The following is a 16,140-nucleotide window of genomic DNA, read 5'->3' as shown; positions in this document are numbered from 1 at the left end:
AAATTCTCTCAAAAATCTACTTGTGAAAAAGGACAGGCGTCTATTGTGACAATTCAGAATGTTTTTTTAAAAGCTCAACTGTCACCCTTAAGAGGTAGAACTTTGTCCAGATCTTCAGCTCTACTTTCTTGCAATTTCTCCTTCCTTTCCTTCTCTACTACCCACCCCCCTCCTCTTCCGCTCTGTTTCCTGTTTCATTTTCTGGCTCTTGCTCCGACTGGAAAACAAGGAGGCTGAATCTTGTGCTCACAAAGCTCTGGCTTGTCAGAATGGAGGAACACTAGGTGGGATGGGAGGGGTTCTGGGCCTCCAGGGCTGTGAGTAAGTAGTGGAGGAGGCAGCTCTCTCTAGTCTGCTTTTAGAGTCTGCTGCTAAAATGGAGCCTGCATCCACATAGGGAGCCAGCTGAGCGGCCAGCACTGTGGGAAAGCCAGGAAGACTGAGACTTACCCCAGGGCTCCCAAAAGATTCTACACCACTCAGCCACTTCCCTAAAGAAGTAAATATGCCACACCACCAAGAAACGATTTCATAATACAAATCTCTGACTAAATTAAACAAAGCAGTACGCCACTGTTTCTAGAATCCTAGAATGTGAGAAAGTTACAGCATTTCTCTTTCTTGAACTTGCCTGGCTCTGCTCTTGCTGTTTCCTCTGCTTGAAATGCTTCACTGCTGACTGACTACCCTTTGGCCAATCTACTTCAGGTCTCAGCTGAAATGCCACCTCCTTGGAGCTTTCTCTGTCTACCCCACCACAATCACCACCCTGTACTTCCCACCACCCTAATTCTGCTCTCTTTATGGCATTTATGATCACCTGGTTGTCCTGTCCATGGATTATTTCACTGTCTTGTTTTCCTCTTATGGAATGTAAGTGCTATGGGGGGAAGGGGGTCTTGTTCACCAAGGTGTTTCCAGAACTTAGTACCTTGCATATTGTGTGTACTCAGTAAGGATCTAGTGAATAAATCTGTTTGTTTAACCTGCACTTTATGGATGAGGAAACTGAGGCTGGGGTGAAAGTGACCAGTTCTGAAGTTACACAGCTAGTGGCAGAGGTGGGATTTGAATTAAAAACCTCCCTGGCTGTTTTGTTTTTTTTTTAAACCACCCCACACTATTTTAAATCTTTCTCAGGTTTACCTCTTTCCCTCTCTTCCTTTTTTCACTTAACTGAGGGTCTTTATGGGCTACATTGAAAATTTTACATAGGGAAGACCAAGTCTTAACAGTTCCTACCGACTATTTCCTTCATTAAATTCCAATTTTACCTTTTGATTTACTCAACAAAATAGGACTACTATGTAATGAGGATGAGAACATAATACTGAAGCAAGACAGACACAGTCCTTGTCCTCATGGAGATGATGGTATCCTTTTAACATTAATCTTTAAATGAAACAAAGGTGAATTATTTTTAGTGATAAAAAAGATACAATTCACAAAGAAGGTAGACATCATAATCCATGATGGTATTGTTTATTTCAAGGATTTTATAGTGCTTGGCACAAATTGCTCGATAAAGTTGGGCTGTTACAACTCCCTGAACAAAAAGGGGAGCAAGTGGTTTTCCCATTGATGATGTGAAGGAAGTTTGGTAGTTTCCATAGGATTAGGACCATGGAGTGTCTAGAGACAAAATTACTGAGAGATGGCCAAGGCCATCTCCAAATGTGATGGCAGAGCAAAGCAAGGTAGCTAGAGAGAAGTTGTCAGGTTGCTCAAAGGAAGCGAGTGTTCCATGAGAACTAAACTTCCTTCACAAGAGTCGGACAAGACAATCCTACGGGAAGGATGGAGTAACTGATGCTGATCTTGGTTTTGAGGGCATGCCATTATGGGACAAAAGTGACCACACTGGCCTCTGATCTGCCAACTGTTAGCAGGCAGTGCTAATGCCTGTGATGACAGGCAGATGTGCCTTACCAGAACTTTATGCTACTTCTTTTCATGTGGATTCTTTTTGTGGGCATTTATTGGCAGTTTTCAAGGATGCTGGATGATGCTAAAATCCATCTTGAAATTGGGGGTGCCACCACCAGAAGCATCCTTTTTGGCCTTGCCATATGTATCACTTGAGGATGCCCATCCACCCTGCGACAAAGACCCCACCCTCCTCTCAATTTCAACAGTCAAATGCTGATCCTTTAAAGGCCATGGATACTAGATATTTTTCACCCTTTCTTTGGGGTTTGCCTTTCAGTAGTTAGAAAGCCTTGACCCCACAAAGAGGCCTAGTGGGAAGGGCCTTAGCCACTTGGGGGTGGTAGTTGGCTGCAGGGCGAAAGAGCCAATGAGGCTGAGAGTATTGTTTAGGCTGGACTTGGCAGCTCTCCAGTTATGAAAGAAGGTTAAGGTCATTTGGGGGGTGGGGAGGGAGGAGCCTGGGAAAAGAACTACAGGCCACACCCCTGGGTTCTCCACTGGCTAGGTTCTATTTACTTCTCCAAAGCAAATTACTCACAGCTCAGTGGCCACCAGTTCTTTCTGCATGTGGTAACTCCAGTCAGAAACTGGAGAGAGGCTAGGCTCCTCCTGCATTGCAGGAGAACAGATGAAAGGAACCCAGGAAACCAAACTCCTAGGTAATGTTCCACACACAGCCCAGAAATGCACTTTCTTGACTAGAAACTGGAGTTTCAGAGGCCCAGAGCAAAAATATCCATTAGTAGTATTACTTGCCAAAATATAGATATGAAAAGTTTGCCATTTAGTTTTTTTCCCCGAGAGTTCTAGGAAGGCAGCTTAATTGACAAACATTAGCCAGTTGTCTCTATTTCCCCTCTCTCAATGGAGAAATATAGAAATTATTCATTCCTGTCCCTGACCCAAATATTAACAACTACACTTAGTTTGACAAACACTTGATTGAAATCAATGGAACAATTTTACCTCATGCTAAACACAACAAAAACCAAATCTTGCCTGCTGTGCTCCGCAACTAGATCCAGTTACTCCTGGTTGTCCTCCAACCCAGGAAGGAGGTGGAGGATGTATTAAGAACATGGGACTTGGAGTCATGGGCCTTTGTGTGTGAGCTCAAAGAAGCTCCCCTTTACTCAACTGTAAAATGGGAGCCAGACTACTCACCTCACAGGCACAGAACTGTTGGGGAATTATTTGCCCTACTATGTCTGGTACACAAGTAGGTACTCAATAGAAAGCTGTTGTTTCAAGTTTCACTTTAAATGTCCACCATAATAGCATTTTCTGATACTGCTTTTGGTTTCTCCATTGTGTCCTTAAGGAAGTCAATCAAGAGAGAAGCTATATATTGCAACATTAACCTTTTAAAATAACTGTGTCTGGCCAACATCTACCATTTCATTCAACAACTACTTAGTAAGTGGCTACAATGTGCCAGGCTGTTCTGTAGGACAGGAATATAGCAAGGAACCAAACTCCCTGCCCTCAGAGAACTTACATTAATTACAGTGGAAGACAATAGGTATGTACAATATACAATAAGTCTGATGGTAACAAGTGCTATAAAGAAAAATCCAGCAGAAAAGGGAAATGAGGCAGGGGAACAGGTTGCTTTTTTTGGGGTCATATGGCGTGGCATGTGGAACTTCCCACAGCGATGGAAACCCATACCCCCTTGCAGTGGAAGCAGAGTCTTAACCACTGGAACACCAGGGAAGTCTCAAATTATTATTTTAAGTAAGATAGGCAGGGAAAGACTGAGACGATATTTGAGCAAAGACTCAAAAAAGACAAGGACTTTAGCTATGCAGTTATCTGGCAAAACTGTTTCTAGACAGAGGGAACAGTTAAGTGCAAAGGTCCCAAGGTGGAAACGGCTCTGTATGGTGGAATGTGAATGGGAAAGAAAGAAGAGGAAACCAAAAGGTAACTGCAAGATAGATATCTGAGGGCCACGTAGGTCATTATAAGGATCTGGACTTTTATTCAGAGTAAGGCTGAAGCATTGAAGGATTTTGATCTTAGATTCTTAGATCTTAGATTTTAATGGGAGCATTTGGCCGCTATGTTGAGAATAGGTTCAAACACCAGGCAAAACAGAGGCAGGGAGGCCAGTTTGGAGGATATTTTAAAAGTTTAAGAAAGACACGATGGTTTCTTGAACTACAGAGATAGCAGCTGGACTGAGGATTATTTTTTGAAGGGTACCAACAGCCTGGACGTGGACATGAAAGGAGTCAAGGATGTCTTTGGCCAAGCGATGGAGTTGCCATTTCCTGACGCTTCTAGGGGAAGACAGGGCTTTTTAGGCATGTTCAGACTGAATTTCCAAGCAGAGATGTCAAGAAGACAGCTGAATACTTTAATCTGGAATCAGGGGAGAGAGCTGGTCTGGGGAAATATTTCTAAAAAAAAAAAAAACACAGAGATACTCTCTCTGCCAACTATTTCCAAAAGGTTTCTTTTTCTGGAGTATCATTACTTTCTTTAGATACTTAAACCCACTTTATTTCAAGAGGCTAGTAAGATTTTTGGGTTTCTCGGTGGTTCAGTGGTAAAGAATCCACCTGCCAATGCAGGAGACACAGGTTTGATTCCCCAAGTCGGGAAGATCCACTGGAAAAGGAAATGGCAACCCGCTCCAGTATTCTTGCCTGGGAAATCCCGTGGACAGAGCAGCCTAGTGGGCTACAGAGCTTTCTTAAATTCAGACTTACACTGTGGAAGGTCAAGTGGAATTTGGTACAGAAATGACAGGGGCCAGGATGCACCATTTAGGGAGAGAGCAGACATACCATGGGAGATTTGCAAGAACAAGAAGAGTTCCCCCAAGCCCCAAAAGGTCAAGATTTTAAACAGTTTGAAAATAAAAAGCCTCACAAACGTCTTACCAAGATTTAATGTACATTTATTCTTAACACGTGGAACATATAGTATAAAGATTTCATACTGAATAAATGATATTCATTAAGCCAAAAAAGGAAAAAAGGAGGAATTTACATCAAGTTTTAGCTACATTGTTTGAAATACAAATATGCAGATTTTATCACTGAAAAAATCTCAATTGTGTTTCTTCATCAGGAACTTCAACTGAACCTAGAACTTTTTCACACCTCGATTAGAAAGAAAACAAAAACAAAAACAAAAACCCAGAAAAAATAAACTATAAGTTGATTGGCTGCTGAGACAGCAAGGACTTTTTACAGAGACCTGTACAGCATCGCACCAAGAGGGGCGATGTCTGGCAAGAGATTAAATAGCTGTGTCTCGCTTTGTGCAGGTCACCAACTCGTTAACTCGTCATACTATAAAGGGGTACCTGGGAGGGGGACCAAACTGTGGGGATCCAAGGGTATGTGCAATGTACAACATCATATATATACACACGTGGCAGCGCAGCCGCTGCAGCTAAAGGTTAAAACCAGTTCTAAGAGGTGATCTCAGGGTTATTCATACAATCAAGGAGGAGAGAAAGAGGTCAGGGTGTTGTAGGTTCACACATGATACTTTGGGGGAAAAGCCTTTTTTTTTTTTCTCCTCAACGTTTAACTAAAAACATTTTTAAAAACTACAGCTTGCTGCTGACCCAGCGTTTCTCTTGTTTCCATGTGAGACGTTATTATTACAGTATGTTTACAGTATCAGGTGTACAGTACAGTACATGAAGGGGTCTACACTCTACTGCACAGGCCTCTCCAGCGGACAGGGTCTGTCCACAACTGCGAACTTCTCGGTTCCTGCAAGATTGTGAATGTACAACGATAAACCACACACAGTTCAGCAGTCACCTTTTTTGTCCTTCAGGGGTTTTTTTTGTACTTTTTTTCCTTTTTTTTTTTTTTAACCATTAAAAACAGTTATGAAATGCGGCATCCCCTTGATGCAAGGACCGGGAAAGCCATTTTATTTAATTTTTTTTCCCCAAACTCACTGTAAACGACAGTAACTTTGGTTAAAATAAAAAAAGTCTTCTATGTAGGCAGAGCTTTGTCTTTTCAAATAGGGCAGGGTCCTGAGGGGAGTAAAGTGAGGACAGGGAATAGAAAGGTGAGGGCGAAGAAGGGGCCAGAAGGGGGAGGAAAGAGGAAATAGGAGAGACTTCTTTTCCCGGGGAGAAGCTGGACAGCACAGGGTAAACTGGATTCTGAGGTGGTTTTGCATAAATAAAGGGCAACAGTCAGTTTCTAAGTTCTCCACACACGCACACACACACGGGGAGGGAGGTGTCCCACGGCTGTCATGACTGGCCAATCAAAAACAGTACATCACAAATGACTTGTGAAACCAATGAGTTCATCAACGGTGATACCGAGATGTCCAACAGCCGTGACTCATACAGCGTGAACTCCGAGTGGTTCTCGTCCACCTTGGCCAGGGCCAGCAGCGCACGGGCAGCCCGTCGCATCATGTCCACACTAGTTGGCTCAAAGGGCGGGTTCTGCATGTGCAGCAGGCTGGCCTGGCTCTGCTGGAACTGCGTGGCAGCAAGGCTGTCCTCCAGGAAGCCCAGGAGGTTGCCGATGCTGCCCTTCTGCACTGCAATGGCACGGGCTGCCAGGCTGTCGCCCTGCGCCAGGTTGGCCAGCAGTACTACAGCCATCTCCCGGCACACGGGGTTCTTTCGGTCACTGAGGAAGCGCACCATGGTGCTATACAACTTCTCCAGGCGGCTGAAGGGGGGCGTGGCCAGGATCAGGTCCACATTGTTGTCCTGGATGCTGAGTTTGCTGAGGGTTTCCAAGACCAGTCTCTGGGGGGAGAGGACGGCGTTGGGGCCCAGGGTGGAGAAGGGGTCCTGGGCTTCAGCTGAAGGGCAGACTGCCCAGTGCAGGAGTCCGTCCAGGACAGGCAGGCAAATGCTCTCGGGGTACGGGGAGAGGTCCAACTGCCCCGAGATGTTGGCAAGCGTGACCAAGGTGTTTTCCCGAAGCATCTCCAAGCAGTCCCACCACCACTCCACTTTGTTGCAGCTCACCCCTTGGTCCTGCTCCTCCTCCTTCTCATAAGTTAGTGGTGCCTGCTTCCGTTCTGGGTGCTTGTGGTGCAGAAGGATCAGCTTGCCCAGGATCAGCAGCAGCCCCGGGTGTTTGGACATCTCAAAGTCGTTGCCTGGCACAAACGACAAGCTTCGGATGGTGTTGGAGACACAGATGCAGCGTTTGGCAAGGGAATCCTGCCAGTCCAGAAGGGTACACAGTGGGGTCTCATCTTTACTGTGGGGTTCATCCTCTAGGATCTTGATGTTCCGATGGCTCTGCGCTGGGCTGATGCCGAATGGAAACTTGCTGCTTTCCTTGGTGGCCTCTACACTCTTAGCTCCCTCCTCCGTCAGTGTGCTAGACCTCGTGGACAACATGTCATCCATAGTGGCCGTGATGCGTTTTTCTGGGGGGCCATCAGGCGGGGGGCCCTCCTGCTCTGTTGTCCCTGGTGTGCCCTCTACCGCTGTGACATACTTCCGAGGGGCTGGTGGGCAGGGCACATGAGGCCGGGAAGGCAGCAGCTCTGTCTTACTCTCAAAGTGGGTCTGGATATGCTCAGTGGTGTCGCCCCCACCAATCCGCCAGTGCAGCAGGCCGCTGTCAAACTCCTGCACGCGCCCAAGCTTATCTGAGCAGTCCACCACAAATGGGTCATTCTTCTGCACGATCTTTACTGGAAGCTTGTCAAACTTACTAATCAGTTTCTCCTCACTATTCTCTGAGGCTGCTTTGTCCTTGCCCGAAAAGGCCATCTCCTCATCATTTTCAATTACTTCCTCCTCTTCTTCCTCCTCTAGTTTGGGATCTAGAAGGTCTTCCTCCTCCTCCCCCTCCACAGGGGCTGGACTAGACGCTTTGCTGAATCTCCCAGGGTCCAATAGTGTTCTCTGTCCTGGGTCACCCACCTCATACTCCTTTAAAATGCCAAAGATCTCTATCAGGCAACGTCGGAAATATTCCACAAGGAGTTCGAGCAGCCCTGGGAGCTAAAAGAGAAAGAACAGGAACTAAATTAAGGGAGAAAAGTGGCTAAGAAGAGAATCCTTGACTTGAGAGGCCTGCCAAGGTCTTCTACCTAACCTCCCTTCTTCCCTTCCAGATAACACATCTGTATCACTGGGAGAGTCGGGGTTCTCCTTTCCCAAAGGCTGTTCACAAAGCAAGTTGTTTAAATTCCCCTCTGCCTAGCACAAAGTTCTTCCTTTAGCCCAATCTTCACAGAAGCCTGCCTCTGCAGATGGACATGCTGACCAGCAACTCTGCACCTACTAGGGCCACCCACTGCTCCACCTCACCTTTCTCAACCTATTTCTGCTTTTCTTCACCAGGCTCAGTTCCCTACCCGTTGGTCACTGCCATTGTCCCTCTAGGAGGACACTCTCTACATTCCACTGAAGTGGAGCCCAAGGCTAGGCATGCTGGGATGATGCCTTCCAGCACAAGGCAGGCTGGACAGGTGTTCATCTACTCTGTTCCCCAAGCTCCCTAACTTTCCAGGAGGCTGGACCTCTGTGCATCACATAACACAGTAAATGGGATGAGGCTTATGCTCTCTAAACACTGCTCCCAAGCTAGTACAACTTTACAGCTTAGATCCTGTAGAGACTATTTCCTACGCCTAGCAGAAAACATTAATCCAGTCAGATTAATCTCTGGCTGAAGAGTATAACCGAAAGGGAAAAATAGGGCTTTAGACTTAAAGAAGGATCCAGGTTTGAATTCTGGCTTTTCCAGGAACTATCTGTGTGATTTAATATTCTGAGCTGTAGCTTTCCTATCTTTCCACTGAAAATGATGCAAACTCCTAAATTTCATAGAGTTGTTCTGAGGTCTAAATGGAATATGTCAAGTGCCTGGCTTATGGAAATTGCTCAATCAATATTTGTTCCTTTCTTTCTCATGGGAAGCAGGCTTTGGATTCAGAAAGACTGCTAACAGCTGTGTGAACCTGGGCAAAAATAAGACTCTGAGCCTATTTACTCATCTCTAAGCGGCCACATCTGCTCAGATGGTTACAGGGAGGATGACACAAAAGGAAACACAAAGGACCTCGCACAAAGTGAGGGCGCGATAAACGCAACTATCAGTAACACTGCCCTGCTAGTCAATTCTTTGATGGATGGGCTGGGAGGTACCGAGGATGATCAAAAGAAAGAGTAGGGTGGTGCAGAAGAAACTCTTCCTAGCTGAGAAAACTCCAGCTACATGTCTGTGGAGAGAAGGTTTGGAATTTGGAAAGCCACCTCTGTGTTAACCTCCCCTGCTGCCCATAATGTACACTTCTTCACACTGTCCATTCTACATCTTAGGAAAAATGGTTGTCAATAAAGACTTCAACTATTCAGAGTGGGTGAAGAAAGTGAAAATAAAGAAACGGCTCTGCTCACAGGCAGAGACCACAGGTTCATGGATAGAGACCCCAGGTTCTTTTTGGTCTAGAAAATATGGTGTCCTCATTGACATCAGCAGAATCTGCCCTTCTTACCAATACCAAGAATCTTCTCCCAAATTCCCTTTGAAGTCAGTCCTGATTGACTAACAAGAATTATCAGGCCTATAGCCAGTGGCAAAGTATCGGCATAGAAAATATCAAAAGAACAAGTGAAATAAAAGAGACCATGTGGGCCAGGGAGGGCGTAATTCCCTGGTCACTTAGCACCATCTACTTTAAGAAGATCCCAGGCCCTCCCGGTCTTCCCCCAGCACCTGGACTCACCTGACTGAGGTTGAAAGTCATGATGCTGTTGTCATCGTACAGCAGGATGTTAATGGTGTCTAATGCCCACGTGCTCTCTGCCAGCAGCCCAGACTTGAGGGACATCATTACCCGCCATGCCTCCGGGGTTCCTGAAATAAACCTCCACGTCGTCCATCCACCATGCCCAGGTTGGCAGGAGGCCCCCCACCCCAGAGCTGGCTCATTTGTCAGGCTACTCTGAAGAGAACACATGGTGAGAGGCACTTCCCATCTAGGAGAGGACACACATCTGCCCCTCATGGCTTCTAGGCTCGCTTAGGACATCACTGCATGGCAATTCCTTTAGTAAAGCCTGACATCAGCTGATTTCTTCCTTACTCAAAGTTCTTTGGCTCTATTTTAGTCAACACTGGATCAGATTTTAACTCATCCAGAACATCAGGATGGAGAGAGAACACTGAACCAAATGTAAAGAGGCAGATTAAGCAACCCAATCAAGGAGATCTCCTTACCAATGTCTTTCATTGTGAGCCGCCGCCTCTGCTTCAACACAGGCTGCGTGGCTTCAACAGAGCCAGGTGGGAAGGTGATGTCCCGCCGAATCATAGGGGGCTGCACAGGAGCAGGTGCTATGTGCGAGGCGGGTACTGGGGGCCCTGCCTTCTGCATCTTCATTCCAGAGTGCAGGAATGGAGACTTGCTCGGAGAGGTGCGGTTCTCCATTGGCCGGGGCAGGGGAGCGGGGCTGGATACCTGAGGAATGTGATTCTGCATGCTTGGTGGGGGCTGGTAGTTGGCTGGAGGGGGCCTTGTCATAGGGGGCACGGGGGCAGAAGGACCATAGGGGGGCTGGCGTGTGCCATGGGAAGGCCACGGGCCTTCATGGTTGGCCCTCTGATCCGTGTGCAGCATTTCATCTGTTCGGTTCACACCATGATAGGCGGGGCCTTGCGGGGCCGAGCCCGTACTCTGCCTGTTGGCGTAGTTGTAGGTCATGTCATTGCGCCCCTGCCACATGGTGCCTTGCTGGGCAACCTCAGCCGATGCCTGTATAGGGCCGCCCATCATCTGTGGTGGCATGTTCTGCTGGGTATTGGAGCCAGGGGGTGCTGAGACACGGTCCCGGCCAAACTGGAATGGAAACTGGTTCTGGGGGCCGCCTGCTGGTCGGCGCTCAGTAGCAGTGGCGGCAGTGGCAGGATAGGCGTTGCCGTACTGGTTGTACACGTCCTGCTGAGGGGGAGGCTGAGCAGCTTGCTGCTGGTTGGCAGGCGGGGGCTGGGCGGGGGGCAGCTGCTGCTGCTGGGGCTGCCCCTGCCCTGCGCTGTACGGCACGCTGTACATCTCCCCTTCATGCCGCTTGGCAGGAGGGCCGTAGGTGCCATCCATCGGCCGCTTGTAATTCTAAGATGGGACAGAAGCAGAGAGAAAGTTAACACTCTGCACTCAGGGACGCAAGACCACAGCTGCCAAGATGCAACACCAGACACGTGCTGGGCTTACTTCTGCCCCTCTAGAAGAGAGGACACAGACTCCACGGGAACAAAGGAGCCACCTTTACGAGTTATCTTTTGAAGCTCCTTCTGAAAGCAAGAATCATTCTCTATTCCCTCTGGCTCTCCCTTGCTCTAAGCAGAAAAATGTAGAAAGGTTCAAAAATCAAAATACAAAATACCCTAACCTTCGTGGAGCACTGGAGATGGGCCTAGACCCCAAACAGGGAAGAAGAGACTAAAGGCTTGGCTCTTCACACAAAACTGGCTGTCGGGGTGGAAGAAGAATGCCAAGGAATCTGAAGGGACTTCTCAACTCGGGCTGCTAACTGGCTCTTGGGGGGAACCTGTGGATCAGCCCAATCACTGCCCTCCTCACCTGCTGCTGCTGCTGATACATTGTGGTCTGCTGGCTGGGGAAGGGGCTGCCGGAAGGGGTGCCTTGAGCGGAGAACTGATTGCCATAGGAATCATGTCTGTGGGCAGGAGAGAAGCGCACGATCAGGGTGGGAGTGGGGAAGCCTGAGTCACAGCAGCGCGGTGACCAGGCTTTACTTACCGTTGCTGCTGCTGCTGCTGCTGCGGCGGATAACGGCTGGGAGAATACATCCCCGAGTCTGGGTTGGAAGGCATGAGATTCGGCTGTGGGGCCCCAGTGCCCATGTTTCCCTCGGGTCCTAAGCCAGGCTCCGTCCTAAACAAAATCGGAAGAGCAGGTTGGTCCATGATAGCTGTGGGGTGTTGCGGTGGAACAGGGTGGGGGCGAGGGACGTGCTTACCTCACTCTGTCATAAGGACCTCCATAGGGATAGTGCTGTCGCGGTCCCATTGCCACATTTCCCAGCCCAGGGCCGGCAGCTCGACTGTAGGGGTCCCCCATCCCGCCGTTGGGGCCCTGACCTGAGGACATGAAGGGATCGCTCCCCGGAGCTGAGAGCAAAAGGGGAGGCAGTGAGTAAACTGGTGGGTTAGCAGACCGGGCAACCTCTACCTCGCCTGCCCCAAAGACCCAGACCCGCTTCAGAGTTCAGGTCTGTTCCAACTGTTTTCCTGACCGGTTTGAAACAGAGATCTAGAAAGGCCCCAACCGGCAAAGAACACGTACTTGTTAAGGATGATGCGTGAGCCCAGGGAGAAGATGACAAGAAAGGAGGATGAAGGGGATGGCGTGATGAGCAACAAGAACCTTAAACTACTCAAATGCCCCCTTGCCCTGGCCCTGTCCTCAACGACAGAAGGCCAACAGCAGTCGGTCACCTTTCCTCATGCTGCCGTAAGGATCCTTATTTGGCTCGTAGGACATGCGCCCCATCATGTCGGAGGTATTCATACTGGGCTGGTACCCAGGGTTTGGAGTCATGGAATTCCGCTTCTGGAATGTGGGGTCACTTCCATCAGGAAAGGCATCCTGGATCCCGACCGAATTGCTCCTACTCAAGAGTGAAGGGAGCCAATTAGACCCTAAATAAAGCAATTCCTCCAATAATGCAAGGCACTTGGGAGTCACTGGCTGGACAGAGCAGGAATATACCCTGGGCTACACAGGAGCTCATGTACTCTGTCCAGGATCCCCCAGGCCGCCTGGCCCTGCTCCTGGCCTTACCTCATGCCTGGCAAGGGGGGGATCTGGCTGTGTGGTGTGGATGCTGGAGTTGGTGGCTTCAGGTCTCCTCCTTCTGCCATGGAGCTGCTGGTTGACTGAGGTGTCTGTGGCCCCTGCATCGACCCTGATCCTGCTGTGGACAGTGATACAGGATGAGCAGGAAAACTCTTACAGAAACACAAATGCCCTAGGACACTAAAAAGGTTAGAACTAGGGTTCTTTAAAACCTAAATCACCCTTCTCAGCAGGAGATCTGCAAGGCCAATAATAAAGGGAATTTGAGGGCTCCATCGCTTCTCACTGCTGTTCAGGTTTGGAAACCATGAGCATGCTGGTGATGACGTGAGTCTGTCAAGATTCTCCTTTTCTTTACTTCCCCAAGGACCCTGTCTAACCTATCATACCTTGTAATGCTGGTACACAAGCTCCCAGTAAGAGGTCCTGGAAAGCTGGGTTGCGAGGTTCCCTCTTAGCCCAAACCTGCAGAGCACCACCTAGGAACTCCTATTCTCAAACATCTAACCCAATGTCACCAGCAGTTTGAATGATCCCTGAAGCTGATGAGCACGCAAGTACCAGTAATTAACGCTTCCATTAGTTACCATTCTCAGCAGCAGATACCCCGCGGGCTTGGGCCTCCCCAGCTGATGAGTCATCTCAGGCACAGCTTACACCCTCCGAGGTCAACCCCAGGGCACATGTGTTCACACCCACCTTCTAGGAGCCCTGGCCTTCCTCCCTCACCATGCCTGTCCAGGCCCCATCCTCCTCTCAGAAAAGAGGGTGGGCAGAGGCGCTCCCAGAGCGCTCCATTCATATTCCCACCCCACCCCCTCCTTCCCATTCACTGCCACCACAGCTCCCTGGGGAATTCAGGGCTCTAGCCTGAGCTGCATTCTAAGGCACTGACATCAGTGGGCCAAGGCTCCCAGACGGCCTGCCTCACTGCTATTTGTCAGGTCTCCCGACTTGTTCAGCGTCCCTCCCACTCACTAGTTTACAAACATTTGGCAAGGCGCCAGGTGCACAATGAAAATTTAAACTTAAGGGTTGCTGCAAACTACCTCCCAAGGGAGTCGCCACTGCCTGCTCTTCAGTCTGCCAACCCGTTACACTCTGTGGTAGGACAGGACAGAGCACACGTTCCTGGTGGCGGCCACTGCTGAATGAGGAGCCTGGGTCCTGGAATGCTACCCCTGCAGGGTCAGCCTTGGTGAGGCTGCTCACACCATCCTTACCAGGCGAGGGAGGCTGGATCTTGGGCTGGGACTTCTTGGAATCAGCAGCTGCAAAGATGTCTGGGGGAGGGTCTTCTCCCCGTTCGATCTTGCACTCAAAGGCATAGAGACACTGGATGTACTGCTTTTTCAAGGAGCTGGCAGCACTGCTTGAGGTGCCGACATTGAGGTTGGTCGCAAGTTCCCGCCACTTCTTGTTCTTGTTGACCTGTACAACCAACCAGAAGAGTCGGGGTGCATCTTCCATCTGCCCTTCCTGCCCACATACCCCGAACCCCGTCAGGCGACCGACCAGGTACTCATCTTGTGAAATCACAGTTCTCAGTTAACCACAGAAGTTAACCCTGCTTGGTGGATAGTACACAGCCAACAGTAATCCCTCTACCCTCAGCAGGTTTTATCCACAGATCACTGCAACTGTCAGACAGCGCTTATTCAAAATAGGGTGAACTTTACATCACTATTAGAGAAATCAGAATTCAGAAGGTATGAGCTTTGCGTTACACAAGTGTACTGCTGAAAAATGATGTGCAAAGCACCATCAGATCCAAATCATATTTTACATTCACTGATAAAAAACTAACATTTTATAAAATGGAGATGTGTGGCAATATCAACAACCACCCTGCCTGACTTTGTCAAACTGGGGGTTTTCATATGATTTTCTTTTTTTCTCTCAGTGTAGGGCTTCTTGCAAATTTGACATTCTTGTGTCCCTGCTCCCGCATCTCAGTGACGTATGACTATAAGCCCCTTGCCCTCAGCAGTCACTGTCCTGACTGTTCAGGAGATGCTTCAGGCCCCATGACTTCTTTTTTACCTTCCCAGAGACCAGTCTAGAGCTCTGCTTCCTTCCCTCAGCTTCAGAACACACTGTCTCCCATCCCTACAATTAGTCTGTCTGCTTTAGCCAGGCAGGATTCCTTCTTCATGTAATTGTTTTTTGGCTGCACTGCACAACATGCAGGATCTTAGTTCCCCAACCAGGGCACGATCCCATGTCCCCTGCAGTGGCAGCGTCTAACCACTGGACCACCAGGGAATTCCCCTTGAGGTATTCTTATGTTTATTCATCCACCATGTAATAAGCCTGTCTCTCAAGGGCTACAAACACCGACTTTCCAGTCCCAATCCACAGGGAGTTCAAAATGTTTTGACACCTGCTGATCTGGTACCTGTGACACCAGAGACAAGAGTGATAAGGAAGCAAAGAAAGGAACAGTCTAGATGGAGGGGAGATGACCAGGAACACTTCCTAGAGCAGGCAATGTCTGAGCTGAGACTTGGAAGGCTGGAGGTGGCATTGGTAGGGTATATTCCAGACCCTTTCCCATCTTCATGCTATCAGGGCCAGTCAACTGGAACAGCTCCTCCCTTGACCCAGAACCTATCAATCCTTCAGAAGAGCTCAGGACTCATCTTTTGCCTTCTTGGAGCCTTCACAAACTAACTCATAACAGCACTCTATCTTCTCTGAACTGTCTTTAGAGTTCAATCACATCACAGCATCTAAAAGGCTGGCAACCTTTTGGAAACTGGAAGACAGACCCCTGGGCTTTGGGATTCCCTCGATAACTCACTTTAGGTCTGGTGAATCCAGAAGCCCATGCAATCAAAAAGTATGCCAAACCTAACCTAACGCCCCTTTTCTCTACAGGCAGGAGTGCCCTGACTATGAGAGCTCAACACCAGGGAGAATGGCAGTTCTGAACCCGGGTCACCTCAGAGGCCTGCTGGGGCTCTGCTTCCCACGCTGGCTATGTGGCAGTGTGCACGTGTCTTGTTTTATTTTGTTTTCCTTTTGTGAGGGAGGGGAATAAAGCCTAAGGGAGAAGGAATTCATAACTGACTGTTGGTTGGCTTCATTCCAATCATTTTCTCTTCTGCTGGTGACAGCTGTTTTCCTCTTCTGATTTAGAAGATTTGGAGTCCACCCCTTCCCACTATGCATCCCCGAGCTCAGCTGCACATTCAGATCCAATAGCAAGCTCCTGGTATGATGACTACAGAACATACATAGAAAGAAAGTTTGCAAGGCACAATGGGCTATCTGCCAGTGTTGCCTCACCTGTTTGACTCCTGGGCTGAGTATAAAATAAAGATTTAAGCTATCAGGGCAGGCGCAAAGCTCAGGGTGGTGTTCAGTTCGGGTTTCCAGTGGAGATTAATCCATTCATTTAAGTCTCCCATACAGAGT

At 48.6% G+C, this 16,140-nt stretch overlaps 1 protein-coding gene across 5 annotated transcripts in view; it reads right to left on the bottom strand.

Moving 5' to 3' along the window:
* Window positions 1-4,816: 4,816 nt before the first annotated feature.
* ARID1A (AT-rich interaction domain 1A) overlaps window positions 4,817-16,140 on the bottom strand; it is a 68,428-nt gene continuing 57,104 nt past the window's right edge. For 2 of the 5 annotated variants that reach the window (XM_070458981.1, XM_020909187.2), the window contains exons 12-20: window positions 13,944-14,151; window positions 12,706-12,838; window positions 12,360-12,535; window positions 11,882-12,032; window positions 11,662-11,796; window positions 11,482-11,578; window positions 10,122-11,013; window positions 9,628-9,758; window positions 4,817-7,897 (exon numbers count right to left, since the gene is read on the bottom strand). In XM_070458981.1, the coding sequence (XP_070315082.1) occupies window positions 6,167-7,897; window positions 9,628-9,758; window positions 10,122-11,013; window positions 11,482-11,578; window positions 11,662-11,796; window positions 11,882-12,032; window positions 12,360-12,535; window positions 12,706-12,838; window positions 13,944-14,151 (3,654 nt within the window). In that variant the 3' untranslated portion in view covers window positions 4,817-6,166. The remainder of the gene's footprint in view (window positions 7,898-9,627; window positions 9,759-10,121; window positions 11,014-11,481; window positions 11,579-11,661; window positions 11,797-11,881; window positions 12,033-12,359; window positions 12,536-12,705; window positions 12,839-13,943; window positions 14,152-16,140) is intronic. The other 3 variants (XM_070458982.1, XM_070458984.1, XM_070458983.1) reach the window with 2 other exon arrangements.

The sequence above is a fragment of the Odocoileus virginianus genome, chromosome 30, assembly GCF_023699985.2.
Source record: "Odocoileus virginianus isolate 20LAN1187 ecotype Illinois chromosome 30, Ovbor_1.2, whole genome shotgun sequence".
NCBI classification, from domain to species: Eukaryota; Metazoa; Chordata; class Mammalia; order Artiodactyla; family Cervidae; genus Odocoileus; species Odocoileus virginianus.
Note: the sequence above shows the minus strand (reverse complement) of the source record. Positions and strands in the feature narration are given on the sequence as shown.